Source organism: Mastigoproctus giganteus, chromosome 8 (genome assembly GCF_048544385.1).
Source record: "Mastigoproctus giganteus isolate SK-2022 chromosome 8, ASM4854438v1, whole genome shotgun sequence".
Taxonomy (NCBI): domain Eukaryota; kingdom Metazoa; phylum Arthropoda; class Arachnida; order Uropygi; family Thelyphonidae; genus Mastigoproctus; species Mastigoproctus giganteus.
The window spans coordinates 185,931,206-185,946,606 of NC_143582.1; the positions used below are offsets into that span (position 1 = coordinate 185,931,206).

The 15,401-nt window shown below is 33.5% G+C and overlaps 1 protein-coding gene across 1 annotated transcript in view; it reads right to left on the minus strand.

Moving 5' to 3' along the window:
- The window catches only part of Ndf (Nucleosome-destabilizing factor), a 259,722-nt gene that overhangs the window by 43,443 nt on the left and 200,878 nt on the right, over positions 1-15,401 (minus strand). Inside the window, exons 9-10 of the mRNA XM_090379090.1 lie at positions 9,362-9,463; positions 5,459-5,621 (exon numbers count right to left, since the gene is read on the minus strand). Of these exons, the coding sequence (XP_090235216.1) occupies positions 5,459-5,621; positions 9,362-9,463 (265 nt within the window). The remainder of the gene's footprint in view (positions 1-5,458; positions 5,622-9,361; positions 9,464-15,401) is intronic.

Sequence of the window (15,401 nt, forward strand, 5' to 3'; positions counted from 1 at the left end):
AGGCCAAGAGCATTTGTTTGAAGAATTGGGCATGAAAGAGGAACTCCCTTGCTCTTGTTCTTGATGAAACCAAATGTATAAAGCCTCATCCAAATTTTCATTATTTCCCTGCTTAATGGTAGCTCTATTTCCTAAGCTATCTTTGGCTACCATTTTTGCACAAAAGTTTTCAATTGCTTTCCTGTTTTTTTTCCCACTCCTATATCAAGAGCAATCTTTTTTAAACTTTCCTCGCGTGTTCAGTTTTTGTTCCATTGACACGGTAACACTTTCTTTTTGTTGCCATCCCAGAAACCACAAAAAAAATAAATAAAAACAAAGCAATACAGCAGGTAAAGAACTGAGGTAAGGTGTATGTGTGGACAATGCTAGCAGCAGCTATCAACTGAATACAATAGATGAGCGACTGATTTGTGAGTCATTTCTAAGAATACACGATTCATCCCCCCCCCCATTACTGATCACATGCTATGGCGCACCACCACATTCACTCTTATCCAGTGCAGCGGGCAGTTACCACTTAGTATACACTGACTAGTTGTAGTCCCTTTTATCCCCGCTCTTCTTGTTTACAATGACATTGTTAATATAAACTTAGCTACGCGATAAAGGGAGGTATTGTGAAAATATTATAATGTGAATCCAGTAACATATTGTTTTTTTTTGTAATTCGTTTTAAGTCCTTGGAAGTTGAAAATTTTGCTATACAACTAAGCTATTTATCACTCTAAAAGGTCATATTTATAATAGAAATTGCGCTAAACTTTCATCGTTATCATGTGTTCCCGTTATAAGAATCAATTTTGAACGCCTTTGTGATATTTTTCTGAAACATGTCTCTGGAGTTCACGACCAAAAAACAATAAAAACAATTTGCACTTTCTGGTTTATTGGACTTTTCTGTTAGCACAATCTATTATAAACAGGTAGTAAACTCTATCTTATTCCATTTGAATTTAGAAATGAAGATGAAAATGATTAAGAAGTATGAAGTAGGACAAAGCTTGTCATCTATTGCAATGGAATTGGATCTCACTGCTTCAACAGTGATTACTATTTTAAAGGACAGTGCACGTATAAGGGAACATGTCAAAGGATCAACAGTGATCACAAAACAGTGTTCAGGTGCTATATCAAAGATGGAACAGCTGTTAATAATATGGATAGAAAATCAGATTCAGCAGCGAGTGCCCCTGAGTCTAATGACCATTCAAGCAAAACCAACAAGTATTTACAAAGATATAAAGGATAAGTACGGCGAACCCCAACCCAAGTTCGTGGCAAGCAACAGGTGGTTTAATAGGCTCAAGCATCGCGCAGGTTTCCAAAGATGAAAATACAATGCCAGATTTCAAAGTGTCAAAAGATAGCGCCACGCTCTTGCTTGTGGCTAATGCAGCGGGAGATTACTGATTAAAACCACTGCTTGTGTACCATTCTGAATATCCTCGTGCATTTAAGGGCATCAATAAAGCCACCCTACCCGTGCATTTTCAATCGAAACAGAGAGCATGGATAACAATATCTCTCTTTGAGGATTGGTTTAAATCATTCCCGAGGTTGAAAAATATTGTAAAGACAATGATGTTCCTTTCAAGATTTTGCTTCTATTAGATAATGGTCCTGGACATCCTACGCATCTAGATTATTTCAATTCGAACGATAGAGTCACGACTTTACACGACTTCAATCATCCAACCTATGGATCAGGGTGTTATTTCGAATTTAAAAGCATACTATTTACGCATAATTTCTCAGGCATTGTGTGCAGTAGACGATGTAACGAAAAATTTTACGTTAAGATACTTTTGGAAATCTTACAATACTTACCACGCCATCTTAAACATTAATAAGGCCTGGGCGGAAATTACTAAAAGTTGTTTAAATGGTGCATGGAAGAAAATATGCCCACTGCATGTAAAAAGGCTTCGAGGGGTTTGAAAAAGACGAATCATATGAAGAGGTTACAGATAATATTGTAAAGGTTGCGGAGCCAATTCAGCTGGAGGTTATTGCCAAAGACATGGAGGAGCTAAAAGAGGAAGAAGAGAAGAAATTATATAACGAAGAACTTATTGACTTGAAGGCAGCGACAGTGAAAGAAGAAAATGCCGACCAAGCTCAAGATGAACCAAATGACTAGCTGAGGAGCTTCATCACCAGAGAGATGGCAATGGCATTTCATGAAATTGCATCGACAATGGCGAGGTTTGAGAAGGTGGATCCTGACAGCAAACAATTCTTAAAAGTTAACAGAGGGGTGAATGATATGCTTGCTTGCTACAAAGAAATCTACAATAAAAAGAAAAAACCACCCTCCCCAGTCATTCATTAATATGTTCTTTCGTAAGGTTGAGCGGCCTACCCCTTCTAAATCTCTTCAGCCCTTAACCTCCGCAGCGGCATACTTATAAGCTGAAGCCATAAATTCTGGCAACGATGCCCAAGAGGTAAAACTTACTGACGTTATGCCTGTCTCTTCTCTTTTTTTGTAATTTTATAATTTTAAAATTTTTTAAATTGCACACTTTTGTAATTTTCCCTGTGACTGAGATAATCCAACTTACGTAGAACGCAACCCTTACATTAATCAGGGAGTGGCTGTATACTCATCCTCTATTTCCAATAAGGATTTCAATAACAAACGAATTAAAACACGAAATCGTTTTCAACTTTGAAGTTTAACTGTAGGTGGAACTGTGCGCTACACAGTTCCACACTTTGGCCCCAGTGGTTGAATCAATACCTAGTCGGCAGGTTGCCAATACACATTTTTTAGAAGTGATAAAACGAGTCAAAGGAACTGGAGCAAGCAATGCTGATTTGAACAGTGCATCAAACTTGAATGAAAAAGTTATTAATCTATTTTCAACAAATAAAAACCGAATAGATTTTATTTTTAAATAAAATTTGAAATTACCCAAGTCTGTTAATGGTAAGTTTTGTAGTATTTTTAACTTGCTTATTGTTATTAACATCTATGTCTACATATCTTATAACCAAGACAATTTAATGTAACTGCAAGAAGCAGCACCCCCCTCATACATCAGAGTCACGAGCCACCACTGATCCAAACTCAATCAGGTCCTTCCCTTTTCCCACTGCAAGGGCTTTATAGTGATGAATTGACATAGTGATGAACGTCACTCCTAGGTGCAGTGGGATGCATCCATTTATAGAGACAGTGGTGGTCATAATGTTTTGGCTTATGAATGTATATGGAGATATGAAAGTTTCAAACCACAGCAGATGACAAACTATACAAGAGTACTGTAATGGGAAAACTTTGTCTTACTTCTTGTTGGCAATAAATAATTGAAACATTGCAAGCTAAAATTCACATGACAGCAAGATTTGTCTTGTGCACGAGTTTCCCTTTAACCGGATCTTCTTCAACAATATATAAAGTTGGGCCTGTTTTTTGTTTAGTTTTTTTATAACAGAAGAAAGGTTTATCAGTACAGTATCTGATAAGCAGATAGAATTTTTCTATCTGGTTATCAGATACCGTATTGATAAATAATAGCAATGCCAGCCATATCATTAGCTGCAAGTTAATGATTGCTTTGCTGTGAAAATATTTTACTTCCTCCCTGTACAGATGAAGTCTGGTTCAAAGGATTCTGTCAATTATCCCCAGACTCCATTAACTTGAGGATTTATCATATAACAGGAACTCAAATATTAATTTTTTAAATTTAACAGTTAAATCGCATTCAGGACTGAATCACAAGACCAAGTAAATCTCTCCGATTCCAACAATACAGTGTATGAGTTGTAATCTGGAAGGTTAAAACTGTACCTTTGTAGGTGCTTTCAAAGCACAATGAAAAAGTCCAAGCAAATCTACTCATACAACCCCCCACTTTATTTTAGGCATTTGCAAATATCTAAGTACTTATTAGCTGCAACATGCCCATCTATCTATGTGTAAGAAATGGATTCCTAATTACTGGGTTTTTGTGGAATTTTATATGCCTCCTCTCTTTTTTGTTATGCATATTTCTAATTACAGTTGAATTTCATTATAACGAGCATGGAAATAATGAGCTCATGGCTGTAAAGAGCAAAAAGCCATAATGATTTCAATTTATGTGTATTCTCATACAATACACTGTTATAACGAGTGTACTACATGGATATGGCATACAAATTTTGGTAACTATGCAAACATTCTTAATTGCTCGGGTAGTCGAAAAAGTCCAATTCTTGGAATAGACAAAAATGAAAATGGCGACTTAACTTTTATGACCACCTGCATCGGATTAACGGCTGGTTTACGACCTTGTCCTTTCTGGTACTGGGGCTATACAATAGTGCATTGGCATTCTGCTTGTGGCATTACCCTGTTTACAGATTATCTTGTATTTACTGAACCATAAATTTATTTCGGCACTTCTAAGAATTTTGGAAATGGGACTTCAAAGAACTTTGAATGCAGATCACTACTGTCATTTTAAAGTAAAATCAGTTAGAAACGAACCCCTCCTTCGGAAACATATCTATTAACAAAAGAAAATGTCTCTCGATTCGCAAAAAAGTTGAAATTATTCGTGAGTTAGAACGTGGTGCAAAAAATGTTGAAGTGTGTAAAAAGTTTTCTTTGCTCTCTTTAATAGTATCAACAATGTGGAAGAATAAACATGTTTACATACAGTATCAAGCCTGGAAAAGAACATAACAAAAAAAAAAGTGCGAGGTTACAAACGTTGATGAAGCATTGCTTCAATGGTTCACTACACAAAGAAGTGCTGGGTTTTTAATAGATGGTCCGATCTTGAAGGCTCAAGTGGAAAAATTTGCTAAACAATTTGGACGCAACGATTTTGTATGTAACAACGGTTGGCCGGATTTATTTAAAAACCAAATACAAGCATATTAATAGAAATAATATGTAGGTATATACTAATATTATTTTTTTCTATTTTTTTTTTTGAATATCTTTTTATCAAGTTATTGAAAATTAAAAAAAAAATAATAATAAAAAATAATAATAATAAATTCAACTCATCACTGATATAGTGAGTAAATGTTATCATGAGGAAATTTTGTCAGTTCCTTGATGCTTGTTATAGCCAAGTTCAACTGTATTTATTGATAACATACAGAAATGCTACATAAATTTTTTTAATTAAATAAAATGACAAAAAAAATCAATATTTTCAGAAAAAAATCTGAATGCAAATGAAATATAATGTAATATAATATAATGTATACGTTACCTAAATTTTCATTTCTAGAAATACTTAACTTTTCTTTTCATCACTTCAGATACCATCAAATGTTGAGTTACAAATAATGAAAGTAAAAGTTAAGTAAATATCTCCGATTTCTAACAATACAGTGTATTGTTAGAAATCGGAGAGATTTACTTAGATACTGTATGTATAAAAACATAACATACACCCAAAAATTCTGTTTTGCAACATGCAAAACAAATTTGTAAAACTAAATTTACCCAGATAAAAGGCATGTTTTCCCATTGCTTGAAAAGAAGTGGAACAATCATTAAAGAGTGAGCGATCTCCAGCAGCAAGGATGATCAATGTTCCTTCCTCTGCAGGCCTTCTAGATCCTGATAGTGGAGCTTCCAGGTATCTTCCTCCTCTAGCTATGATAGCCTTGGAATGTAAAGAACATCTTTAGAAGTCAACTCTTATTTTAAAATTATTTCCAATTTAACAACAAAATGCTAAAAATCTTATGATAAAAATGTTTAAATTTTTGCATTTCATTGTTAAACTAGAAAGTGTTTAAGATTTACAAAGAATGATCCTACTCCTCAGTGCTTAATTTCTGTTTTTCTTCCTACCTTTTCTTCACTTTTGTCACTTATTGAGTTTTTTTATCCTGCAAATATGTAGAATACTGTCTGTGGGATGAAAATTATGTGATGGGTATAAAGCCCTAATTATACAGGGATCCCTTTCTTTAAACTGCAGTGATTACAAAAAAATATAAGACTGGTAGGCATGTTTGGAAACTATTACAATCAGACCGAACAATTTCATGTAGTCATTACTAAATCAAACAAAATCAGCAAATATACTGCATCATCATTTATGTAATTGGTGGATATAGGTACATGGGAGGATATGACCCCTTTTCCAAATTTGGGAAAAAAAAAAAAAATAAAATAAATAAATAAAATAACTTTCTTTGTTAATAATATTTATAAGATTTTTTTTTTTAAACTGAAGATATTAATCATAAAACAAAAAATGTCTATCGCTATTGGCTAGGAAGACTACTAAAATCAACAGTAAAAAATTTTTAATCAGCGGTCTAATTCAACTCAATCTGTTAATAACTCATCATAAGGGGTGACTGAAATTGGTAAGAATTCTGTACAAATTTATTTTTAGTGTAATACAGTCTTAACAATAATAAAAAAAAATTGAATAACTGTGAGGTAAAAATTAAATTTTGAAAAAAAGAAAGCTTCTGAAAAATTAGCATTTTGTAACTACACTGCTTGACAAAATTAACAGAACAAAATGTTTTTAATGAATATTTTATTGCGAACAGTGTTGCAGAAGGTGAATATTTTATATAATAGGCGTCCTGGCATACAAATTCTGAGTATCCAATAGAAATCGATCTACCACCTGACAGAGCCACACATTGTGTAAATTATTCATGTCTAAAAAAAAAAAACAAGGGTTATGGCCACATCACTTCATTCCTGTTTTTTGGCTTACTCAGCAGGACAGCCACATCTCCAGTACTCAAGGATGGCAAGTTATCATCATTCAGATGATTCTTTCAGATGGCAGGCTGTTGGACAACTTGAAACTGGGCAGTTGCAGGTGGAGGTGACACGCTGGCTTGATGTGTCACATCAAACTTGGCACCACAGCAGCAGTTTCAGGAGACAGGAACCATTACAAGAAGAGCTGGCCAAGGTCGTCTGACAGCTATGTCACTGCTATCTGGCTCTAACAGCAAGACAGAACCCTACAATGTCCTGTAATCAACCATCTCTTGAGGTTGCTGTGGCCACAGGGAAAAACATTTCAACAAAATTCTAGATGTTATTTCATCTGGAGACAACAAAGAATGCAGTACTGTCCCTCCAACATCAGAGAAAGGGGCACTTATGGCAGAGGCAGTGTTCTCATGTGGGGTAGAATAATGATCAACTGCCTTCACGTTTTTGATAGGGGTACCGTAATTGTGCAGAGCTACTAAGAACAGATGCTCGAATCCTATGTGCAACTGTTTAGGGATGTGGTTGGTCCAGATTTTTGTTTTCATGCATGACAATGCCACTACACAGAGCTCAAGTGGTAAAAGAATATCTCAAAACTGAAGCTATCCAATGACTGCCATTTCCAGCATGATCACCAAACTTAAATCCAATCGAACACATGTGGAGGGGATTATACATCGTACCAATGTCATGTGACTATACCCTGTATTGACTTTTGTAATGTGAACTTTTGGTAATTCTTATACAACCCCTATAAATGTCCCTTATAACCTGAATGAAGTTTATCGCTGTCTCCTCATTTCTATTGTGCATCACCATACCAAATCTTGTCCTGTTTCATCGCATGCTGCACGAGTTACACCACGTTTTCTACATGTTCTGTTCATTTTGTCAAGCAGTGTATTAAAAGTAAATTTTCACTTCATTACACAATCATTAAAACATATGATTACTGCTTCTAACCTTTTCGTTTTTTTAAAGTTGATCCTATAACACAAATAATTTATCTTAAAAACAATTTTCAAAAGATGGATATGGGCCATTGAATGCATGTAACCAGTTTGCCAATCAGTACAGGCCTGAACAGTCAATTTTCAGGGGACACAAACTGAAAGTTAACTCAAGCTGATTTTTTCTTCTCTTTACAAATGAGCACTCAAATTCATATTATTTAAAAACAAACTACCAGAATACCACATAATTTGTATAATATAGAGATGTATTCACAGGGCACTGTTTCTGTCAAACTTTTATTTTTTAGAAATACTTATAAAATACTTTTCACACTATGTTTATCAAACACCTTGTGACAATGTCCCCATTCCCGGACGCATTTTCATGATTAATTTTATTTATTTTTTTGTCAAGCCATCCCAAATCTTATTAAAATTGGATCAACAGATTTTTGGCATAACATACACACACACTTTTTTTTTTGTTAAGAAACTAATGATAAACACATTCATTAGTTTCTTAACAACATGGCAGTAACACATTTCAGTTTTGAAGAGGGAGCTCAAAAAAGAGCCCTGAAATGTTAAACTGCTAGGATTCTATGCAACTTCATTAAGCATAATGTTTATGTGAGTTTGTATTATTTTTTGCAATTAGTCTAGCAGTTATGGGGACAGAATCTCAGTATCTCTGTTTTGTCATTAGATTCTGCTTCAATGCTTACAGAAATTAGGGAAATTATTCAGCATATATGTAAAACAACAACAGCATTAAGGAAGGTCAAATAGAAAAGATGATTCATTCAATTTACAGTCCATGTGGTTGCAATCCCAAGTAATTAACATACCATGTAAAACATGCAGATAAAGGACATTTGCTTAATGGGCAATCTGTTCTATTTTATTACCTTTTCCCAATCTCTAGAGGGCAGGGGGGTATAATACATATTCAACTCAATACCAGAGGGACGTAAAATTTATTTTATGCAAATCAATCATAAATAATCCAAGTGAAAGATAACTGCAGATACAGTAAGAAATGTTACAATGATAGAAATGAAATGAAATTCATATAAGAATTTCCTTTCAGATTTTTTTTTTTTTATTTCAGTGACATCACACTGAGATAAAAAATAAAAACAAAAAAGGTACCAGCTAATAACAGGTTCAAAAATTGCTTTTGTTATGAATTTTATGTACTGTTAGTCAAAGTAAAGGGATAAAAAGCTCATCCAAATTCAAGGCATAACTGGATGGGCACTTTCTGTAAATGGGAATGTGAATGATTAGGGAATTTTTTTTGGCAGATTCAGAAAAAGTCCACTTCCTTGCCTCATTTAGCTATTCTAACAATAAATCATATATTAGACTCCAAATGAATTTAATAAGTTATTCTCAGATTTAAACTTTCAAATATTCTGAAACAGAAATATAGTTGTGAAGCTTAAAATTGATTGTGGAAGCGATTCTTATAATCACTTCCAAAATATTTACAGAAGAATAGTATGCTGAATTCCAAAAGAGTTCAGCACTCTTTTGAAACTGGAGTGAGGAACATAAACTTGGTTGGGCTACAAAGCATTAAGCAATAACTTAATGTGGCAATTTTCAAACTGCCCTTTAATTCATATTTTATTCTAATGAAAATGAATTTACAATAAGTTTCACTTATTTTCTGAAATATATTGGTACTTACCTCTGCAATATTTTGTGATGTTTCTGGATCAATTGATGTCATTTCAATATACCCCTTACCGGATCGTATTTCTTGTAAGACCCCACAATTACCAAACACCATCTGTAATATTATAACTTTATTTTACCATAGAAAATTATAGCCAATATCAGATCTTTTTAAAATGTATTTCAAACTAATAATTCTTAATTATGCCAAATGTTGCCAGTCTCAAATGTAATTAGCAATGTAACCAAATAAAAACTGGGCAATTTTATAATTTTAGTGGGGGAAGGGGGAGACAAGTTAAAGTTCATGCATGATTTCTTAAGAGGTATCAGGATCCGTAACAGAAGCAGCCTAGTCACTAATAAACATGAGATCACCTTTAGTCTTGCACCACTGATTAAATGAATCAACATCAATGACAGCAAGCATTACACTAATATAAGATGACTTTTAAATATTTAGATTATTCTATAAGATTGAATTTGTTTTGGAGGTATGCACTGGTTCATTAAGAAACAACTTACAGATCTTCTACATCAGGCCTGGGCAAACTTTTTGACTGAAGGGCCATATTAGGAATTCAAAAAGAAAGCAGGCCGCACGTAAAATACTATTTTTAGATATATATTATTTGTTATCATGAAGAAGAAATATAACATAAAAAAAATTATTCTCTAACCAAGAATTTAATGAGATGAATGGAACTGTTTTACATCTTTTACATAAAAAATTATTCTCTAACAACCAAGAATTTAATAAGATGAATGGAATTGTTTTACATCTTTTACCATTTTTTTAATTTCGGGTGTTAATTTTGTAGTTGAGATTTTTAAAACTGCTTGTAAATGTTCATTGGTGATGCTTGATCGGAAAGAATTTTTATTTAGATTCGTGAAGGAAAATTTTTGTTCACATATGTAGGTTGATCCAAAAATAACCAACATTTTTCGGGCAAAATCTTTAAGTTCGTTGAATTTGTCCGAATTAAGAGTATTGTAAAATTTACAGATTTCCTCACGACGGTGCAATGCCCTTAAATCGGTATCACACTGCAGATCTATAATCTGAAGCTGTAGTTCACTCTGTGCACTATCAATTTATATTGAAAATGAGGCGCGCACTATTGCCAAACTTGTCTCAATTTTTCGGAAGTTGCCAAATCTTTGTGAAAAGTCATCATTCAAAACGTTGATAATTTCACAATATTTTTCAAATTTATTTTCTGGAATCTTCAGCAACTTCATGGTTGGTAAGTGGTCTACCTTGTTAATTAATAAATGTTGAAGGAACAACTGGAGTTTTAATTGAAATCCATTCAAACTTTTTACCATATCATGGGTGTATAAATTTTTCCCTTGTAACACGGTGTTGAAGTATTTAAGTATGTCACAATGTCCAGGGTAAACGCAAAATCACAAATCCAGTTATCAGTTAATTTGGGAAAGTCCGTAATATTTTTCAGTTTTAAAAATAGAACAATGTCATCTTTAAGATCCCATACTCGCCGAAGAACTTTTCCTAAGCTAAGCCATTGAATTTGGCTATGATAAGGAATATCTGTGTACTCGGATTCAATATCTGGCTATGATATTGAATCCGAGAAAATTAACGAATTGTCTGTGTTTCAGGCCCCTCAATCGTATTAAATTTACTAGTTTAATAATACACGATGTGACATGTTCAACTTTTTAACACATTTTTACATAATACTTGTTGATGTATAATACAATGAATTGTAATTAAATTATAATCAGGATAATTTTCACAAATTTTACCCTGAATTTTCTTTAACGCTCCAACATTTTTACCTGTCAAACTTGGTGCTCCATCAGTTGTTACGCTTACCATTTTGTTCCATTGTAAATTATATCTTGTTAAGCATTTTTGAACTTTTTCAAATATATCAGCTCCCGTTGTTTGGTCTTTAAGAGATTCCACTGAAAGAAGCTCTTCAATAATTTCAAAATTAGAGGTACATCCACGTATGAAAATTAATAACTGCGCAGTATTCTTTTGGTCGTTACTTTCGTTGAGAGCTATCGAGTACCATATTATGGATTCTAATACTGATAATAATTGCTCATTCAAATTTGTATCGACACATTCAATTCTTCTTACTACGGTTCGCCGAGATAAACATATTCTCAAATTTGTGTTTAATGTCAGGACATATAATTCCACAAGCTTCAGTCATACATTCTTTAATATAGTCTCCATCAGAAAAAGGCTTGTTGCTTTTTGCAATTATATGAGAAATAACAAAACTTGCCTCTACAGTAGCTTCTTGTTCCTTAGTTACCCGCGTAAACACATTTTGTTGTCCAGATAAATTTTGAATCAATCCATCAGCTGTTTTTTTTCTCGCTTCCGGAGTTAAATCGGCACCATATTCAGAATGTTTAGTAGTGAAATGTCTTTTAATATTGTACTCTTTCAGCACTGAGACACTCTCCCAGCAGATGAGACAAATAGTCTTGTTATTTATGTTAGCAAAAAAATATTTTGTGTTTCACTCTTCATTGAAGACACAATGCTCTTGTTGAATTTTTCGTTTTTTATTCATTTTTAAAAGGGCGTAAATATTATTTTTTATCACTACTGGCACCAAGATGATAACCGAAGATAACGCCAAAAAAAAAAAAAAAAAACTAACTGCAGAATGACCGTCAGAGAAAACAGATTGGAACTGCGGCCGGCCAGCAGTCCTATCCTATTACTCCGCCACCGCAGCAAAGCCGCTGTTGTCATCACCAGTTGCCTGTTACCGTAGTTTCACATGGTTAGTTTATAATTGCAAATTATACAGCTATAAAAGCACCTGTCGGCTCACTCTGGTTCGCGCACAATTTCAAATTCTATCTCAATTTGAACAATACAGAGAAAAAAACAATTTACAAGTTGACAAATTCTATATATTACATATACAAATTTGTTTTTCGAAAAGGCGTCGCAAAAGGCATAAAATAAGCAAACTTTTTTTTTCGAAAATACAATTAAAGCCCGCGGGCCGCATGCGGCCTGCAGGCCATAGTTTGCCCGGGCCTGTTCTATATGTAAACAAAGTCAAAAATAGAATCATAAGTCATTTACCTGAATACGAACAACATAGAACTGAGTAAATATTTAACTGATTTTTTAAAAATTCCACTTTAATCTAAATACACAAATTTTCTGCTTTTGTTTCAATATTTTAGCAATGATAAATCTGCCAAAGTTGTAAGCTGGCAATCAATTCATGTAGTTGCATAATTTACATGTCAGCACACAAAGTTCATCAAGATCTATGAAAAACTGGGAAATGGGATACTCTCGGAAGAATCCACCTGTTAGTTCTCCTCATCCAAAGTAAACAGCCTTATTTATGCCAAGTTTTCATAAATTACAGAACACCAGGCCCTTGGGTATCTGGCAATCAGATACTAGTGCAGACATGTCCATATTGGGGAAAGAAATTCTCAATGAATTCTTTTTTCCATATATGAATTCCTTAACTTTTTACAACTATTAAAGAACATACCAGCGATAAACATTTTGTATTCTCTTGTGAATTATCTTAAGAATATTTCTGTCTTCTATCAAAATTAATGGTTTCATGATCATCAATTCACCTGTGGTAAAAACCACATTAAGTACTTTGAAAATTGTACACATTTCTGAAATCAATTTGTGTCTTGGGAATACTTTAGCCCTCTGGTGATAGACGGTCAAGGCTTCACCCCTCAAGGCATGGACTCTGGCTCTACATTAATATTCTTTTACACAAACAGCAATGTCAAAAATAATGATTTGCTATTTTTTTTAATCTTGAAACAGCTGTACAACATTATCCCAAGACTTACTGGTATCTCATCAAATGCGTGACCTCTATTTTAAAACCTATACCAACTGTGAATAGCATATCAAGTTTAAGTGAGTAAACACATCCCATAGATTTATGGAAACAGCTTTCCAAGTTTTAAACAAATAAAGAGATTCACCATTTCGCAACGCTATTTGTGTAAAATATTAGCGATTTAAGTTGACATACTTGTTCTCCTTAACAAGAAAGACAGAAAATGAATGCAAAAATGTCCTGTCTCCAGTGCTGACATTAAAATAATGTCAGCACTGAAATATAATGCCACAACACCTTTCATATTAACTAACATTTTCTTTATTGTGTGATGACAACTGTACTCTCAGGAGTTGAATAAGGCAGTAACCTCATTCAGCATGTTTAAACGTATCTCCTCAGTTCCTTAATATTTTTCTTTCATATCTAAGATACAAAATGGGAATTTCAAGCAATTCCAATTCTCACTTGCCAATTTACCCAAGCCACTTAAACCTCCTACAGCCACAAGCACAAGCAGATTGAACCAATTCCCTAGAGTAGTAGTTCTCAAGCAAGGACACCATTTTAGCCTGAAAATGTTTTTGCAGACTCTCCATGCTTAACAATATTCTTTCTAATATTCATTCTGTACTCTAAATTTTTTTCGGTTTTTAAAACAATTTCTGATATTATTCCATGGAACTCCTGAATCTTCTCTATGTACCTCAGTGGTCTACAAGACCACAGTGTGAGAAACGCCACCCTAGGATATTCCAAAGCTTTTGAGACCAAAGAAAGAATGGTCCCAGCCAATTGAGGGTCTGTGTACCTTCAAGTAAAACTATGAACTGCCGGTTATAATTTCATCTCTTACCTGTTGTTACTATGCAGAAAAATGCAGTCAGAAATTACTGATACTGTTATTTCTGGATGGTCCTAGCAGTTTTGAAAGAAGCCATTATTTCATAACTTCTACAATTATTTGGAAGCTAATTACAATAAGCTATTAAAAAGCTATGCATGAAAAGCAGTCAAGTTACTTGTATTTTGGCAGTTCGCCAGAGGCAGTCCTATAGCTTTTGTTATGTGATGCCATCTGACCAGTATTTGTTCAAATTTTAATCTTTTTCTCTCAGGTTCCTACAGAGACAGGACACACAGGACACTTTGTAAATAACTATGATTAGCTGTTTTTTTTTTGGGTTGTTTATTTGATGGCACATCATTCACAAGGTATCCCATTAAAAGTGTGCCAGATTAATTTTATAAAAAAAAAAAGGGGGAAGGGGATGATTTCACAAAAAACAATTTCTTAAAAAATAACTATTGCAGATGAGAACTTAATTTTACATCTGCAATGAGAACAGTTGAAATTTTCTGTAAAATGTGAATGAAAAATCTTCATATGTACCCAATTATAAATATTCTAAGGGTTATTCAACAAGAAAACATATGCTTTGATGCTGTTTGCTTTCAAAGCTGAGGCATACATATGATCAAAAACTTACCTCTGTTACTAAACTGTACTAAAAAAAAAAAAAAAAAAAATATTGGTGACTAGCGAGAGAAAAAAATGAATGAGAAATATTGGAAATGGGGCAGACGGGGGAGAACCCGTGCACTATGAATTTTTAAATTAAAGTCATATGCAAGATTAGGACAATCTTGCACATGAGTTTAGGGCCAGAAGGTCCTTTCATCTGTAAATATCAATTCAACGTACCTATTCAATTTATCATCATTAAAACACTATAATAATGAACTGTACATTGTGGTATATATGTAAAAAACTAAAATTTAATGAGAATTAGATATTAAAAAATACAAATCAAAGTTTGATGAATGAAAACAGAAAATTTTATTATACTGGTATAGCGTACAGATAGGCAACATTCTATAAATTTATTTGAAATGCTAAGTTTGAGATCAGTATAAAAGAAACCTAAGTAAACACAAATACTGAAACAAAACAAATAATAAGGAAAACTAATATCAGCATTGGGCATTTACAATTATTGTTAAAATGAAATTTAAAAAAACAGTGCATTAATTGCTTGGTGAAATCCTGGATCTTTGCTTAGTTACAAATAAGTTTGAAGTAGAAAAATTTCTTTCATTTTGGGTTGAAGTAGGTCTCATTGTTAGCGGTGCATCTCATAAAATTTTTAGATTCGGTGTCAGTGTCTTATATAAATTCATCTTGCTTCTTAATGATGAAAATACTTTATTTGATTGGAT